We start from the raw sequence: 16,807 nt of genomic DNA, 5'->3' as shown, positions 1-16,807 counted from the left end.
AATGTGAGAGGCTGTCTTCTGGGCTTAAGTAAGTTTTATTTGGCAGATTTTCTGATGACTTAATTCTCAACTTTTAGGCTGTGCAGTATTCAGTCAACATATCTTACAAAATAGAGCTGTCAAAGTCTTACAAAGGACTGACTTCTCCAGAGTGTAACTAGCCAGCTGTTAGGAATGCAGAAAGAACTAAGGGAGGAGGTCAGAGGAGGACCACACGTAGATGAGGCAAGGCCTGGAAGGAGGCCCTGCTGGCATGAGACCCAAAAGTCCTCTCCAGTAGCTCTGCCAGGAGAGGGCGTGTGAGGCTTCCCAAACATCAGACTGTTTCCCCTTTCCTAGCTCACGCTCTTATTGTGATACAGTGAAAGCTGTTCAGTTTCTAGCTACCTCTGATGAGGGGGCTGTATGAATGTAAATGACTAGAGCAATGTTTCAGATTTAAGACTTTTATTTTTTCACACCCAAGCAAGCCTGGGCCGTTGACCCTTCCTGCCCCCAAGCCCCCTACCCTTCACAATGAGAAGAAATGTTTGCTTTCACTCCACGGCTCAGGGAATACCTAAGCTTTGGCAGTGGCCTTATAATGGGTCAGAGTGCGGGCAGAAGGGTCAGTGGCGCTAGTCCACCTGGGCATCCAGTAATGAGGCAGCCAGTCGGCGCGGCCCGGGTAGTGGCGTTCAAAGATCTGACGGTAGTAATAGCCTTCTTTCGTTTTGGGAGTATTGACGGCAAATTTTTGGGCTGCGCTTGCCATCGCCGCGTCATCAACCTGCAAGAATAACAAGATAGAAGCGAAATGGCTTTTTAACCAGCATGGAAATACTTGTATTTAATCTGGCTTCACAAAAACAGAAAACAAACAAAAAGAGAAAAGGCATGAATGTATATTGTGTGAGAGACTCTTTGGATCACTTAGAAAATGCTAAAATACCGTAATATACATAGCTGCAGTGACCTTTAAGGAACATTCACATGCATACTTCTTCTAAGTGGTGGCTCTAAGTGTTCGATTCATTTGTGCCTAATAACGTCTGGCACCCAACAGGTGCCCAAAAATGTGTAAGATGAAAGCCAGGGGGCTTCCCTGGTGGCGCACTGGTTAAGAATCCACCTGCCAATGCAGGCCACACGGGTTCAAGCCCTGGTGTGGGAAGATCCTACCTGCCGCGCAGCAACTAAGCCAGTGCACCACTACTGCTGAGCCCACACCCTAGAGCCCACGTACCACAACTACTGAGCCTGCATGCTACAACTGAAGCCTGCAGGCCTAGAGCCCGTGCTCTGCAACAAGAGAAGCCACCGCAACGAGAAGCCCGCGCACCGCAACGAAGAATAGCCCCTGCTCACCACAACCAGAGAAAGCCCACGCTCAGCCACGAAGACCCAATGCAGCCAAAAATAAATAAAATAGATAAATTAAAAAAAAAAAGTCAGTGATGACTGGTAAGTCTCCTCTCTCTATTCTAGATGCCACTTTATTCTTACAGAATTCTTTAAAAGAAGTATTGTTTATAGGGCATCTCTCCTGCAGACACAAACATTTAAATTAAATACAAAATGAACCGTGATTACTCCTCTGCACCCAAATTATCCTATTCCAGAAAATACTTTTAAAGACATGATACCTGATGGTCAATGTATTCCTGTAAAATCCTAAACCAGGAATTCTTAACTGAGGTTATTCCATCACTGAAGGCTTCTTTTGGTCGCCAGAGAATCTCTTTAGGTATCAGATTGGAGTCCTCAAAGGTCTCTCTCAGAAGATGTTTTTCTATCCCGTTCTGACATGAAAACAAAAGGAGTGTCAGTGAAAGTTCTAAATGTTACCAGTATCAGTGGTTTTTTGACAGTTTTTATCTTGATTCACCCACCTTGGGGATTCTCATATTTGGTGGCAGAGACATGTAATAGGAAGAAAATCGATGATCCAGGAAGGGGACTCTCAGTTCAAGGCTTAAAAAGGAAAAGAAGAAAATCTAAATCAAAATGGATATTTAGTGCCTGTCTGTTTAGATTCAGACTTAGTTTCCTAGGAATTCACTTAGCCTCTAAGTAATGTTAACATTATAAAGTCATTTTTTATAATCCTAAGTAACTGCCCTACGCTAATGCATGAATACAAAAGCCTTCATTCAGAGTACATATTACATCATCTAGGGAGTGAAACAAACTACTGGAGAATAATTACTTTTACTTTCCCTTCTGTAAACTATTAAATAACTCAAAAATCAGAAAAAGAATGAGTGACCTGATCATTAAGAACGTACTTTGCCTGGACTTTTCTGACTCACAATTTTTTCTCTCGTCCTATTAAAAACTGTAATGCTGATCTGCGGTTATTACCCTATCTGCTTGTCCTAACCAGAGTCTCCAGGATTCAGGAAACAGATGATGTGACCTTTGATGAAACACTGTGGAATGCTGGTTTATACTGAATGTAAGTTATTCACCAGTTAGTAGTAAAAATGTTTGAATTCACTTCATTCCCCAACCTCATATTATTTTCTAATCTAAGTGTGATTTGGTAGAAGCAACTAAAAGAGTTGATATCGGTTGTTTATCACGTACAGTAAGAGTCTTCAATTCTCCAGCATGACCAGCTTTAAAAAGTGAAAACTTTAGCCAACTTTAAGCTAATCAAATCTCTTGCATCTTCGCTTCCCTCTCCCCACACATGGTCCCCACAGCATCAAACTGGCATGGCAGGCGTTCAACGCTCACAGCATGAAGGTGTATAATCTTTACTTCTCTTAAAAAAAACTAAAAAAAAAAAAAAAAAAAGCTGCAAGTGCCTTCCATCTCAGTTGCCCAGAAGTGGGCAAGATGTTGTGCTTTCAAGATGGGAACTCCACCTCAAACCACCTATCCATGTCCTCTCACCATGACAACAGCACTCTGATTCAGCCTAATCCCTTTGCACTAACAGACAAGCTTCATTTTATCTATAGAAGGCATACTTTGCAACATATAACTGGAAAGAAAGAAATCGACCACTGAGCCTTTTGTTTTCTGAGGTTATTTTTACAATCGCTTCCTAAAATACCACGTTTACCCATGGGCAGCAGTAGTTCGATCTGCTCGGAGAACATCAAACAAATACAGTTCCTTCAGAAGCCGCTCACTCTCCTCCTCGGCCTTCTCAGGGGAAGGAGCCTATTTTGCAAACGGAGCTGAAGTTACAAATGCACCCACAAGCTTTGCTTCTGGCACATGAAACAGTTTTTATATCTTACTCGTACACGTAACTCCAATTCTAAAGGCGGGTAAGACAAAAAGCCAAACAGAGCTTTGGGAAGGGAGTAAATGCTTCATAAAACGTACCTTCCCTCACACCAAGACTGCTAGTGCTAGAACAAATAAAATGACATGCTGTACGACAGCCATAAGACCATAGGCGACTAAGAACAGAAACATGATTCTTAGGCTTAACTAGTTCAAAAAAAGGTATTATCTGACACTACTAAGACTTCTTTCTCCCCCCCAAAATACAGACACTATCAGATTTCCTGATATGCCTCACAAGATATTCAAAGTGTTACTGTTATACCAAAAAAGATAGAAAATAGGTAAATAATAATTCATACTTTTCTTCCCCTAGGATCAATATCCCTCCATTTGAGAATGCTTACCTTGTGAAAATATATGTAACCCTGTGTAAGTTCATCTGAACCTTCTCCAGAGAAGATCACTACGCTATCCGTGTTCTTCCGAATGTACTTTGAAATTAAGTACATACCTTAAAAAAGAGACAGAAGTTATTGTTAATGTCCACATAACCCTCTACCAAAAATGCCTTTTATTTGATTTCTGGAAATGACTGCAAGCTTTGCTATCAGACTAGACTCTCTGTTAATATAAAGTAGTTTGCAAAAACAATACCTTTATATGGTACCTATCTTTTTATGTATGTAATCCAAAAGTTGTACTGTTGTGATGAAACAACCCAAAACCCTTCCACAATTTTATATATAGGTTTTAAAATAGTACTGCTTTCAGACCAAGAATGTCTATCTGAAAATTGTGCTAAACAATGTTAAAAATGCTAAAACATTTTGCTGAACAATGACTCAAATATCTTAAATGTGATAACTTTCACACCAGTATCACTATAAAAAAATGAAAAGTTAGGGCTTTGGTAGCTTAATGTTTATTCGGGGCTTTTTTTCTGATACTCCCCATTCAGCATATGTCAAATACAGTTAAGAATATTGCATCATTAAAAGATGCTGGTTGGGGCTTCCCTGGTGGCGCAGTGGTTGAGAGTCCGCCCGCCGAGGCGGGGGACGTGGGTTCGTGCCCCGGTCCGGGAAGGTCCCACATGCCGCGGAGCGGCTGGGCCCGTGAGCCATGGCCGCTGAGCCTGCGCGTCCAGAGCCTGTGCTCCGCAACAGGAGAGGCCACAACAGTGAGAGGCCCGCGGTTGGTCCCTGCTCCACATCCCTGTAAACCAGTATCTGTTCTTAACTGTTTTTTCATATCACCTCCCTAGGGATACTTTTTAGACCTTTTTCCCTAATCTCCTTCACCAATGAAATATCAGTACCAGAAATACCGTATTTCTGCTGATGTACTGTGGCCCTTTGGAAGGCCAGAAACCACTGTAATACCTAAGACTTTTTTGCCCTTCAAGAACTAATTTTTGCTTCCTTGGGAGAGACAGCACCTCTGTACTATTACTGCAAAGTTTAGAGCATGAGGATGCAGACCCTGAACTTTGCAATGGAGTCCTGTCAGATTCAGCATCCCTTAAGAGAGGCATATCTAAGCCAGTGGCATATTAGAGGCTCTGCAAAATTAGATCAGTCTGATTGGGAGTATGCTTCTAATCTCAGTGTGTATCCACAGGGTAAAACTAGTATTTCTTGCTGCACAATATGTTACTGATAAGTCGTATGATGGAATATTTACCAAAATATATCTAAAACGAGCATTCCTTACAGAAATTAGTTACAACGTAGACCTATTTCCCTATACAGCCCAAGAAACTTTTATACAGAGAAACTGGGGTAAAGGTGGTACAAAACATATGTATCTACTTTTTGGAGAAATATATATAGTGATACCATAAATGTGGAAGTTTAACTATGTATTTATTGTTCCTCTCCAAAAGAGATTTCAGGAATTCTTAAATGGCCTTGTCTTCAACAACTGCTGACACAGGAATTTTACTTGTGTTCATTCTTGAGTACTGTTTTTTTAAACAACTGCTTGAAACAGGACTGTTTAATCCTTACACCTTTTCAGTATTAAAAATCTTTTTGGGATCATAAAATACCTTACCTACTGAAGCACGGACTGTTGTAATATCGTAAGTTTCCAAGGAAAATATGACTTCATCCAGGACCTGAATACCTTCCTCAGAGTTAAAGAGGACTTCATGGTGTTCGCTGCCAATATGATTTGCCACCTGATTATATAAAGAAATACCCACAGGCTTGTGTTTTAAAGGACTACTCTTGAAAATGAAGCGGGACTGTAGTTCACAACACATTATGAATTAACAAGGGTGTTAAACAAACAAGACAAACTAAGCGGAAATGATTCCGTAGGCCACCACAATAAGGGGAAATGATTCTCTAGGCCACTGAATACGAGCCCCACCTAGTCAGGCTCCCTTGCCTCCTCCAGTGTCTGCCCTCCACTGACCACCGAGAGGTAGAGCTCCCAGCCACTCTTCCCACGCCAAGACTTCACCCTAACAAGCGTGCCCCCCACTCCCCCTCACACTGATTTTACCTCCTTTTGGCCCTCCTGCAATGCCTAATTTTACATCCAGGATGTTATTCCTAAATTAAACGGCCCCCCGTCATTCTGTTTCCTTTGGCTATTGTGGATTCATTTAGCATTGGTCAGCTTGCTTTGGGACCACCTGCTTGCTCCTTCTCAGCCATTCTACGCAAGTTTCTCCAAAGTGGGAACGAGGTCTCCCGCACACTGAATGTGTACAAGGTCCCCTCTGCCCACAGCCCTAAACACAGTACTTTATAAAAAAAAAAAAAGAAAAGTAAAAAGAATAGCTAACGTTCTCTAAGTACTCATACACACTAGGTTCTATCCTACACACTTATATTAAGTATTATGTAATTTTCACCTCAAAACTATCCCATGGTAGATACTATTATTTCCATTGCGTAAGTGAGGAATTGTGTGGTAGAAGTAGGAGTTGAAACCAGCAGTCAGGCTCTAACGCCTACAGCCTGAACCACTATACCATGCCCTAACTCTCAAAAGGGCGGAATTATCATAGGGTCTTTGTGAGGACTGCACGGGTCATGATACATAAAAGTGCCCAGAGGGGCTTCCCTAGTGGCGCAGTGGTTGAGAGTCCGCCTGCCGATGCCAGGGACACGGGTTCGTGCCCTGGTCCGGGAAGATCCCACATGCCGCGGAGCGGCTGGGCCCGTGAGCCATGGCCGCTGAGGCTGCGTGTCTGGAGCCTGTGCTCCGCCACGGGAGAGGCCACAACAGTGAGAGGCCCGTGTACCGCAAAAAAAAAAAAAGTGCCCAGAGTACAGTGTACAACATAGTTGATATTCAACAGGCATTTCATTCCATTTTAATGTATTTAATTCAAAACAATTATCTAAGTCAATGCAGCAGCAAAGTATAGAACCATCAATTACTAACAAGTCTGTCTTAACTACATAACAGGCAAAGACAGTGTCTTACCTTTCTAGCAGCTAGTAAATCGGGACTGTCTTCCATGCCAATCGCAAACGTCTGGAGAGGATACTGTACTTGGGCCTCTTTTAGCTGCTTCAACAGGATGGCAGCAACCAAACTGGAATCCAAGCCACCTATGAGCAAGACAAGTGGTTATGGGCCTTACATAAGACAGGGACAGATAATGATTTACATTCCTATTAAGCACTAAGATTAGCGTTTTACCATTTAAAATCCCCAAGTCTTATAAATTGAAAATCAACTTGAATAAGAAAAATCTAACATTTAACCTGTGATAATGGTAACAGTATTTGAATTGGTTGAAAACCACTACACACATTCTAGGACTCGAATCAAGATGGTGGAGTAGGAGGACATGGAACATTCTAAAGAATGTTTACTAGCTCACTCGTGCCAATATAATTATAGTATCACTTTAATTTGCTACATTATTATTAAAATATTGAAAGCAACTTACAGAAAACTTTTTCATCCTATAATGGAGGAAAGATTAAATCATATAGTATTTTATAGTCAAAACCTCCAGGATAGCTATAAATCATTTAACTTAAATATGCACTAAATACAATTAGGTTTTTAAACTGACTTCACCTGATAAAAGGCAGCCAATCCTTCTGTCCGTCATCAAACGTTTCTTAATGGCATTGTCAAAAAGGATTCGGAGGTTGTTCTTCACAGTTTCTATCTCAAAACCTATTAACACATAAAGGAAATTAAATAGCTGCAGAAAAGCCTGGGCTGAATTATTTACTGAAATGGGTACACAGTCATCTACCTCTGTCATGATGGCATTTGCTCAACAGTGAAGTTGGCGAAATTGCAATGTGTCACCTCCAAATTAAAAAGGAAACAGATTTTCGAACTTACATCATTCCAGTGATGTGAGAGTACAGTTTTCCTTTTGGGGAGAGAGGTGGGGAACAGGTGGGTGGGCTTCTGCTTTCTTACCTGGGAAGAGTTTCTCCACGCTGTCATACAGGGCATGCAGAGGCTCATCTCTACAGTTATGATATTTAACCATTTCCACCGATGCTACTTTGCCATTTGGCTTTAAATCCAAAACTTCATAGTGTCCTGGGAGAAAAGGCTCCACTTTTAAAAAAGGAGTCATGGAGTGCTTCAAGTTAATGAGACCTACATATTCAAAAAGATAAATTTATTCATATGAGGATAATACTTCACAGTAACTTTCATGATTAGTTAATATCCTCTAACTTCCTATTTATCGTCCCTCTTTAATACAAATACGTGTCCATTACATAAGCAAAACTGGAAAAATATAACCACTCAAAACCCTACCACCTACTTACTAGAAAGGTAATAGTACAGAGATGCACAGCAAAATTACACTGGTTTATAGTAATTCAAGGCAATAGGAAAATCTTCAGTGTTCAATTTCTTCTCCCTAGCTGGAATTTCTGATTTTAAAACATCTATTTTCTTCACTAAAGCAAACAAATACAAGAAAAGATACATTTATTAAGCAAAGAGAATGACTTGAAACTTAATTTTATGATATCCTGGTAGTCACTTGTCATCACTGAGGTATCTTAAGAAAATAGCTGTGGTTCCCAGTCTTTTAACAAGCAAAATGATCCACCATTACGTACTTTAAACTCAGGTATTAAGAAATCAAACATCTATCCCTTATGTAGCTATTATATACTGTGATTGAGTTAAACATTATAATTTAAATCCCCTCAATAAGTTCTCACAGGAAGTAACCAACTTGACTTCACCATGATCTGTGATTAAAAAAGAAAAATCAGGGGCTTCCCTGGTGGCGCAGTGGTTGAGAGTCCGCCTGCCGATGCAGGGGGACACGGGTTCATGCCCCGGTCCGGGAAGATCCCACATGCCACGGAGCGGCTGGGCCCATGAGCCATGGCCGCTGAGCCTGCGAGTCCAGAGCCTGTGCTCCGCAATGGGAGAGGCCACAACGGTGAGAGGCCCACATACCACAAAAAAAAAAAAAAAAAAAAAGAAAAGAAAAATCAGTGGTTTATTATAAACAGTAAGCCTATCTACACAGAATACTTATTATGATTTATAATTTGAGTTTGTTGACCCAGGAATCTACTGTGTAGTGTGGAATTCAAACAGCAGACAAGCCCCAGATCCTATCACCAGCTAGCAGACCTCAAGCTAGCCACACAGCTCCAGTAGGGGGAGAAGCAGTTACAAGACTTTAAGCAGGGAGCACCATGACCAAATGAGTTTTTGATAGGCTATTCTAAAAGCACTGAGAAAGGAAAACTGTTGCAGTACAGTATTCTAGATGAGATCATGTTGTTTAGAAAAGGGCAGTGTTAAGGATGTAAAAAAATCACAAGTCAAGAAATTTCAGAGGGTAAATTGTAGTGAGACCGTAATTCCATATCAAGGTTTTGGAGACACAGTGGAAGTATGGAGTCTGCTTTTCCCTTGTGTTCTCTTTGCTGGGCTTCCCTAACAGCACTTTCGGTAAATAACATATATACTTCTTTGCCATACGATCACAGTAAGTGATTTAAGGAATGAGGCAAAAAGGCAGACAGGCAGGTAGACCAGATTTTAGGATGTCATTCTATCTAGCTAGGAGATAAAAGATGAATGCCTTCCTCAACTTTGTCAAGAAATGCCAAATATGATTTATAAGTATTTTATTCCATTCTGTGGGTTGTCTTTTCACTTTCTTGATGGTGTCCTTTGAAGTACAAGAATGTTTACTTCTGATGAAATCCAATTTATTTTTTTGTTGCTTGTGCTTTTGGGGTCATATCTAAGAAATCTTTGCAAAATCCAAGGTCATGAAGATTTAGCCATATATTTTCTTCTAAGAGATTTATAGTTTTAGTGTTTACATTTAGGAGTTTGACCCACTTTAATTTTTATGTATGGTGTGAGGTAAAGGTTTAATAACTTCATTTTTTTGCATGTGTGTGTCCAGTTGTCCCAGCACCATTTGTTGAAAAGACTATTCTTCGCCCATTGAATGGTCTTGGAACCCTTGATGAAAATCTGTTGACTGCAGATGTATGGATTCACTTCTGGACTCTTAGTTCTATTCCACTGGTCTATATGTCTGTCCTGCCAGTACCACACTGTCCTGATTACCGTTATTTTGTAGTACGTTTTGAAGTCAGGAAGTGAGAACCCTCCTACTTTATTCTTTCTCAAGATTGTTTTGGTTATTGTGAGTCCTTTGCCATTCCCTATGAATTTCAGAGTCAGTTTGTCAATTTTTACGAAGAAGTCACCTGGGATTCTGACAGAGGTCATGCTGAATCTGTAGATCCATTGGGGGAGTCTGTGCCAACTTAACAATGTTAAGTCTTCGATCCATGATCATTGTATGCTTTCCAATTTATTTAGATCTTCTTTCATTTCTTTCAACAATGTTTTATAGTTTTCAGCATACAGTTTTGCACTGCTTTTGTTAGATTTATTCTCAAGTATTTTATTCTTTTTGATGCTATTTGTAAACACAGAGTAAACCACGTGACCCAGCAAGTCCACTCCTAGGTATACACCGAAGAGAAATGAAAACACAAAAACTTGTACACAAATATGTAGAGAAGCATTATTCATAAGAGCCAATTGTCCATCAACTGACAAAAGGATTAACAGTGGATAAACAGAATGTGGTATATCCATGTAATGGAGTATCTTTTGTCCATAAAAAGTAAATACTGATACATGTTACAACATAGGCAGACCTCGGAAACATTATGCCAAGTGACAGAAGCCAGTAACAAAAGACCACATATGATATGACTCCGTTCATATGGAATGCCCAGAATAGGGAAATCCACATAGACTGAAAGCAGATTGGCAGTTGGCTGGGACTGGGGGGAGAGGGGGTAGAGGAGGTAGTTGGGGACAGGAAGTTTAATGGCTGATGGATATGGAGTGATGGGGAGTGACAGCTCAAGAGTACAAGGTTATTTTTATGGCTGCATTGCAAGACTTGTGGGATCTCAGTTCCCCTAACCAGGAATCGAACCGGGGCCCTCAGCAGTGAAAGCGCAGAGTCCTAACCACTGGACCGCCAGGGATTTCCCTACGGGGTTTATTTTTGAGGTGATAAAAAATTTCTAAAATTGACCGAAGCATTGGTTGCAGATATCTATGAACATACTAAAAACCACTGAATTGTACACTTTAAATGGAAGAATTGTATGGCATGTAAATTATACACCAATAAAGCTGTTTAATAAATGCTAAATTAAAATGAGTCTGTGTGATAGCCATGGCACAGTACCACAGTGCAATAACTGCAGGGCCGGCCAACCCTACCATTACAATGTGACATAGGAAAACTTGAAAATACATATGGGATCAGACCAGACGCAGAGCCTATCAGCACGACAAAAATTAAATGACTTTACTACAGACTTATCCTCTAAGGTTTACAGAATTTAAGTGCTAAAAGGAGAGTCCAACTCCTTGGCTTTATAAAGAAAAGCTCAGAAAGTCCATGACTCACATAGTCACTTGTAAAAAATCTGGGTTGCCCCATTTGTAAATATGCATTGGATTAGATTTATAAATATTATTTAAAAGAAAACACAGAATCAGGACAATAATGAAAATCTACAGTAAAATTCTATCATTACCTTTAGCTTCTGAACACACGGCCAAAAATCCATCTTCTGTCATGGCTTTAAACAAAGGTCTGACTCCATAGGTATCTCTGCCCAAGAATACTTTCTTATTGGCAGTATCCAGTAAAATAAATGCAAATACCCCATCCAACATACAAACTGTTTGCTCAATTCCTCCTTTGTCATAAAGATGAAGGATTATCTCACCATCCACTTTGGTCTGGTATTCAAATTCAAAATGGTGTTGCAGCTTAAGGAAACAATAGCAAAACAAAAATGTTAGAATCCTTGTGCATTCACTAATTTTTTTTTATTGCAAAGTTGCTTCAGTATTTTTGTGCTTTATAATTTCATGCACGTTAGTGATTTAAAAGAATCATAGCATTATAAAAATATAGCCTGTTTGAACTCAGAATCATACAAATTCTTTATAACATAAAGCTAAGCCCGTGAAAATTTTAGTTGCATTCTGATAACCAGTATACAGACGCAATGTACCTCTGTATTCCGTGGAGGGATGGAAATGTATATTATATACACACTGTGTATGTAATACACGTGTATTTACATAAATATGTTAAGTTAAGCAAATAGATTGCCAGGTGTCATGGACACTAAAAATGTGTCGTCTTCAACTGTGCGATTTTGGTTTCGGAATATAGTATCAGCTGAACTTCTTCAAGTTCAGCCTCACAGACTTCCTATGAAAATAGAAAGTGAAAGGACAAACACATTTGGCACTATTCCCTGACAAATAAATGATTCCATCACAATGGTGGAGACAAATGGTCCAACACAGAGCTGCTGGTCCTGGGGAGGACTATAGCATCCCGTCCTTCCACCACTGCAGAGGCATTAAAGCTACTTCTCAGTGATGGACAAAATGATGCTGGAGCTTTATTCATCCACATCCCCCAGTGGAACAGCAAAGAGACCATCATTCCCACTGCATGTAGAGGGGGTTCAATTAAGTTAGGCCCAAACTCCGTGGCTCTCCCTCACCAATGGCAAACTGTGAGGGTGAAAACTTCTTGGTACGTTCCTCTTTCTTTGTACTTACTCATATTTTTGGCTGATAATAGAGAGGAGGTTCACAAAAACAAGTTGAAATGCTGGGTACATCTGAACATTTAAAACATGTTTTTAAATTTCAAGAAGTAAGTCTCTATGTTTATATGTGTATGACGTGTAAGGAGCATGCTTCACAACCATGCTCACTCTATAGATTTGTGAACCTTTTGTGCATAAGCACGGACCTGTACAAAAACGGGCTTTGGCCGCTTCCAATAACTACAAAGCCACCTCCCGGTCACCTCTCCTTGCTCTGAGAGACTGTCAGCGATGATCTCTGTCACTAGGAGGCAGTGTCTGGAAGGGGTCTTCTGCTGACCCTTCTGGGCTTAAGTACCTGCAGGATAAATGAGCCTAAAGCATTGGATGATTTCAGCAAGCAACAGCTTCCAAATCTATACTCCACCACCTCATCATCATCATGGCTCTTTGGCCTAAAGCTTACAGGTAACTTACTGGTTAATGATTCACATGTATACTTCCCACCCTCCTGAAGCCACACTTAGCTTAAAGCCCCCATATTCTGCCATCACGCAGAAATCACACTGCCATTTGACTTGCTGGCTGTAGGCCTCTGATGCCCCCTGCAGGGAGGGGGCCTCCTCTTTGCCCAACCTTCACTCGTATTCCTCCTCTCCTTGACCATCTCCCTCCACTCCCAACTGCTGGCTGGATTTTAGTAGTAAATTCTATTTTCACCAAAAAAGGGGGACCTTTGAAGCTTATGTTGCAGAATTCTTTATATAAGCCTGAAATGTCAATTCTACTCTTTAGACAGATTTTAGCTGCTCACACTAGATAATCTGAATGATTGGTAGAAGCAATGGAACTTCTCTGCTTCTGAAAATACAACATGTTTGGCTAATTTAGAAAAGAAATATTTTAAAAATATTTAACAAAATACACAAAAGCAGCTATGTTGTTCAAGTAAAACATGGCATTTCCTACCTAATTTTAAGGTGAAAGTCAGGATACTACTGCCATAATACAAACTTAGCATTCTCACGTATAGGGTACCAACTTGGCTTTATAAGGAAGTTTTAACTGCCCCCTCCTCTGTTCCCACTAGCTTGAAACTCCCTTACCTTTCCTGTTCCATTTCACCTCCAATCACCTATAAAAATGATGTCTGATGTATAGTAGGCCCTTATTAAATATATGAAAGGAATATGCTGAATAACTATAACGACTCTTCAAATGAAAAGCCTATTCTTGAGTGTTCCTATAAGCCGACAACAAACAAAGACTAAAGCTATTATTCAGAGATAAAAATGGCCAGAGGGTGACTAGAATATAAATCCCTACTCATGAATGATAGACATATATCAAGAAGTCTCAAAAAGTACCGAGAAAAATCACAACCAAATGTATGACCCTTGAATGAAATCTGGCTCAAAACCAAAAAACAGCTATAAATATATTCGTGGAACACCTGGGAAATTTTAATATGAACTGGATATTAGAGGGTATTATGGATTCTTAGGTATAATAATAGTATTGGTGTTAGGTAGAAGAATGCCCTTATTCTTAGCAGACAAATGCTTACATATTTAGGAGTAAAGTGTTATAATATCTGCAGTATACTCTAAAATGATTAAGCCCAAAATTGAATGTGTGTGTATACAGACAGAGAGATAAAGCAAAAAAGGCAAAACATTAACAATTATTCCATCCAGATGCTCAATGTTCTGTTCTTTTTTTGTAAATTTGAGATTTTCAAAATTAAAAGTTGGGGTGGAGAGTGACAAAAAAAATAACTTGCAAATTTTAGATTAAAAATTTTCTTATGAAACACCAGCCAAACAATTCCAGATTGCAAGGCTCTTAGTAAATCTGGCTTCCTCGGGTTAGAATTTCCAAACCTTCACTACTCTCATCCTAAGAGTATGCTTTCACCAGATTAAAAAGCGTTGGGAGAGGCCACAACATTGAGAGGCCCACGTACCGCAAAAAAAAAAAAAAAAAAAAAAAAAAAAAAAAAAGCTGTTCCAATTTTAGTGCTGCCGAAAGTCTTACTTCTTGCACTCCACTGCATCTGGCTACCTGTCTATCCTTTGCCTGATTAATTATGCAACAGCAACATCTTAAGGGCAGCATTAAATATGTTACAAATGTGATCACCCACAAACTATTAAATTCTATCCCTGCCTTAAAATCTTCAAATCTCACTGCTCTTAGAATTATATTCTACCTCCTTACCAAGTCCTCCTTGCTCTGGTCCTCCCCAATTCCACCTGGCCCTTGTTCACTTATGACAATCTCAGGGTTCTAAGCATGGCTATTCCCTCTGCACGAAAATGCCCTTCCCAGCCCTGCTAGCTAATCCTTGTCCATTCAAGTCTGAGTTGAAGTGTCAATTCCTCAAGAGGCTTTCTCTGACCACCTATACTGAAACTGGATCTCCCATATCCATGAGCTCCATATTCATTTTTTCAGAACGCCTAGTATATGTACAATGATTCTAAGAGTTAAAAACCTGAAGTGTAATTCTTTTTTTTTTTTGCGGTACACGGGCCTCACTGTTGTGGCCTCTCCCAACGCAGAGCACAGGCTCCGGATGTGCAGGCTCAGCGGCCGTGGCTCACGGGCCCAGCCGCTCCGCATCATGTGGGACCTTCCCGGACAGGGGCACGAACCCGTGTCCCCCGCATCGGCAGGCGGACTCCCAACCACTGCGCCACCAGGGAAGCCCTGTAATCCTTTTTATCATTTTGTTTGTGTGTGTGACCAAGTCATTTCACCTCTTTGTGCATTGGTGCCCTGTCTCTCTATATATAATTGGAGCAAATGAGAATGAACATGGAAAGTGTTTGAAAGCAAAAAGCATTATACAAAATAAAATTATTATAACCAACTAGCTCTGAGGCTTAATCACATCCAGATAGCTTCTGGTTTTATTCTGTTTACCTTCTTGTGGTTGTAGATTTCACCATTGTAACACAGCCACAAGTAAGGATATTTCTTCACTCGAATTGGCTGCATTCCAAACAGCTGGTCAACCACTGCCAAACGGTGAAATCCAAAGCAGCAGTTGGTATATCCATTGACATTCTCAAAACGAAATGCATCTGGACCTCTGTGTGCAATCTTCATAGCACTCAGACACTGAACAGAAAGGCAGTCGTCACTGCCAAAGAGGGCCCAAATGCCACACATGGTACAATGGAGCTATGGGCTCTCTATGGAGAGAAAAACAGACAAATTAAATATTCAATATCCAATCCAATTCTGTATTCAATCTTGATTGCCCAAACTTGCATAAGCCACTTCAAAGACTGAAATATAAATTATCTTATCTACAGCAATTTTCCAGTAGGTTGGCAGGCACACAGGGACAGAGAATGATTTAATTTACTTACAAGTATTCAGGAAAGATGGATGACCTTAACATCCAGCCAGCTATAGCAGCTTAGCCCCCAGTCAAAGGCTGCATCCCTCTCACATTAGGATTTGGTCAGCTAGAGCTAGCAGTGTTCAGGCCACATTCTGTTTTGTATCCTAGGTTTACACCCAAGATACAGATACACATGCAGGCTGGCTCCATCCTTGCCAGAGATCCCATCCCCACTCTCTCCATCCCAGAATCCCAAAAGCCCTGAAAAATCCAAGAGATGCTCCAGATTACTACAGTCGCCTCTTGTGTCTCCTTGACAATTAAATGCCGGCTTTATACCTGTACTAATAGATGTATAGTGGGTAGAAAAGATGATCATACATACTGCTTAAGTGTAACATTAAGATACACAGCTATTATAAACATTTCACTAATTCTAGCTTACCTCCAAGTGACTTATTCAAACACAATCAGAGAAGTTCTAAAAAGAAAAGAGAAAGCAATATTATCTGATATATATTAATATATATATATTAGTTTAATAACAACAAAAAAATTTAAGTTGACAGAGATACAAAATGTTCACCATCAAAATGTCCTATAAAACAAAAATGTTAAACATTTTTGTCTCAAAGCTACCTTGGTGAGTAAGAAAGCAAAGTAGGTGGGACATACACACCAGTATCTCAGAAAAACAATTTGGCTATTCCCTGTAGGCCAAGAAGCAAATAAGTTACTTCCTACAAATGTTAATTACTTTGCAATTCAAATTCAATTCTCAACTGTGAAATAAACAGCAGTTTTAGTTGAATGCTGTCAGCTCAAAACAGTTACTTTACCTAAATATCTATAACTTGCAAACTATTTTGGTATTTTTTTAAAATGGAAATTTGCAGCAAATGCCTAGATAAAAGGCATCAAGAAAAAATATAAATATTCAAGTTGCATCAATCACTTGGAACAATCATCTGAAGACATTTCATTTGTATTTAAATGAACCAAAGCCTTATTTGGAGCTTTTATGAGACCAGATCCAATTAATGGAAAATGGTATTAACTAAAACAACTCGGAAATGAAGTATCACATGTCCTATGCAGCCCCTCCCATGCATTTGGCTGAATAGCCCATAAT

The 16,807-nt window shown here is 40.0% G+C and overlaps 1 protein-coding gene across 1 annotated transcript; it reads right to left on the bottom strand.

Annotated features, from left to right (window-relative positions):
• Positions 1-435: 435 nt before the first annotated feature.
• Positions 436-15,529, bottom strand: ASNS (asparagine synthetase (glutamine-hydrolyzing)). The gene is made up of 11 exons (XM_065883452.1): positions 15,249-15,529; positions 11,283-11,520; positions 7,633-7,818; positions 7,276-7,377; positions 6,670-6,797; positions 5,281-5,407; positions 3,630-3,736; positions 3,053-3,153; positions 1,872-1,953; positions 1,626-1,781; positions 436-769 (listed from the first exon to the last, which is right to left on the bottom strand). The coding sequence occupies exons 1-11, from the start codon at positions 15,495-15,497 to the stop codon at positions 560-562; spliced, it is 1,686 nt and encodes a 561-aa protein (XP_065739524.1). The 5' UTR covers positions 15,498-15,529; the 3' UTR covers positions 436-559.
• Between the last annotated feature and the right edge of the window lie 1,278 nt (positions 15,530-16,807).

This window comes from Phocoena phocoena, chromosome 9 (assembly GCF_963924675.1).
Source record: "Phocoena phocoena chromosome 9, mPhoPho1.1, whole genome shotgun sequence".
Lineage (NCBI taxonomy): Eukaryota > Metazoa > Chordata > Mammalia > Artiodactyla > Phocoenidae > Phocoena > Phocoena phocoena.
Note: the sequence above shows the minus strand (reverse complement) of the source record. Positions and strands in the feature narration are given on the sequence as shown.

Coding starts and splice junctions, on each gene's coding strand:
- ASNS (XM_065883452.1), bottom strand. CDS start 15,497: ATGTGTGGCATTTGGGCCCTCTTTGGCAGTGACGACTGCCTTTCTGTT. Junction 11,521..15,248: donor AAATCTACAACCACAAGAAG/GTAAACAGAATA, acceptor TGTTTCCTTAAG/CTGCAACACCATTTTGAATT. Junction 6,798..7,275: donor GATTGGCTGCCTTTTATCAG/GTGAAGTCAGTT, acceptor TCTTGCTCATAG/GTGGCTTGGATTCCAGTTTG.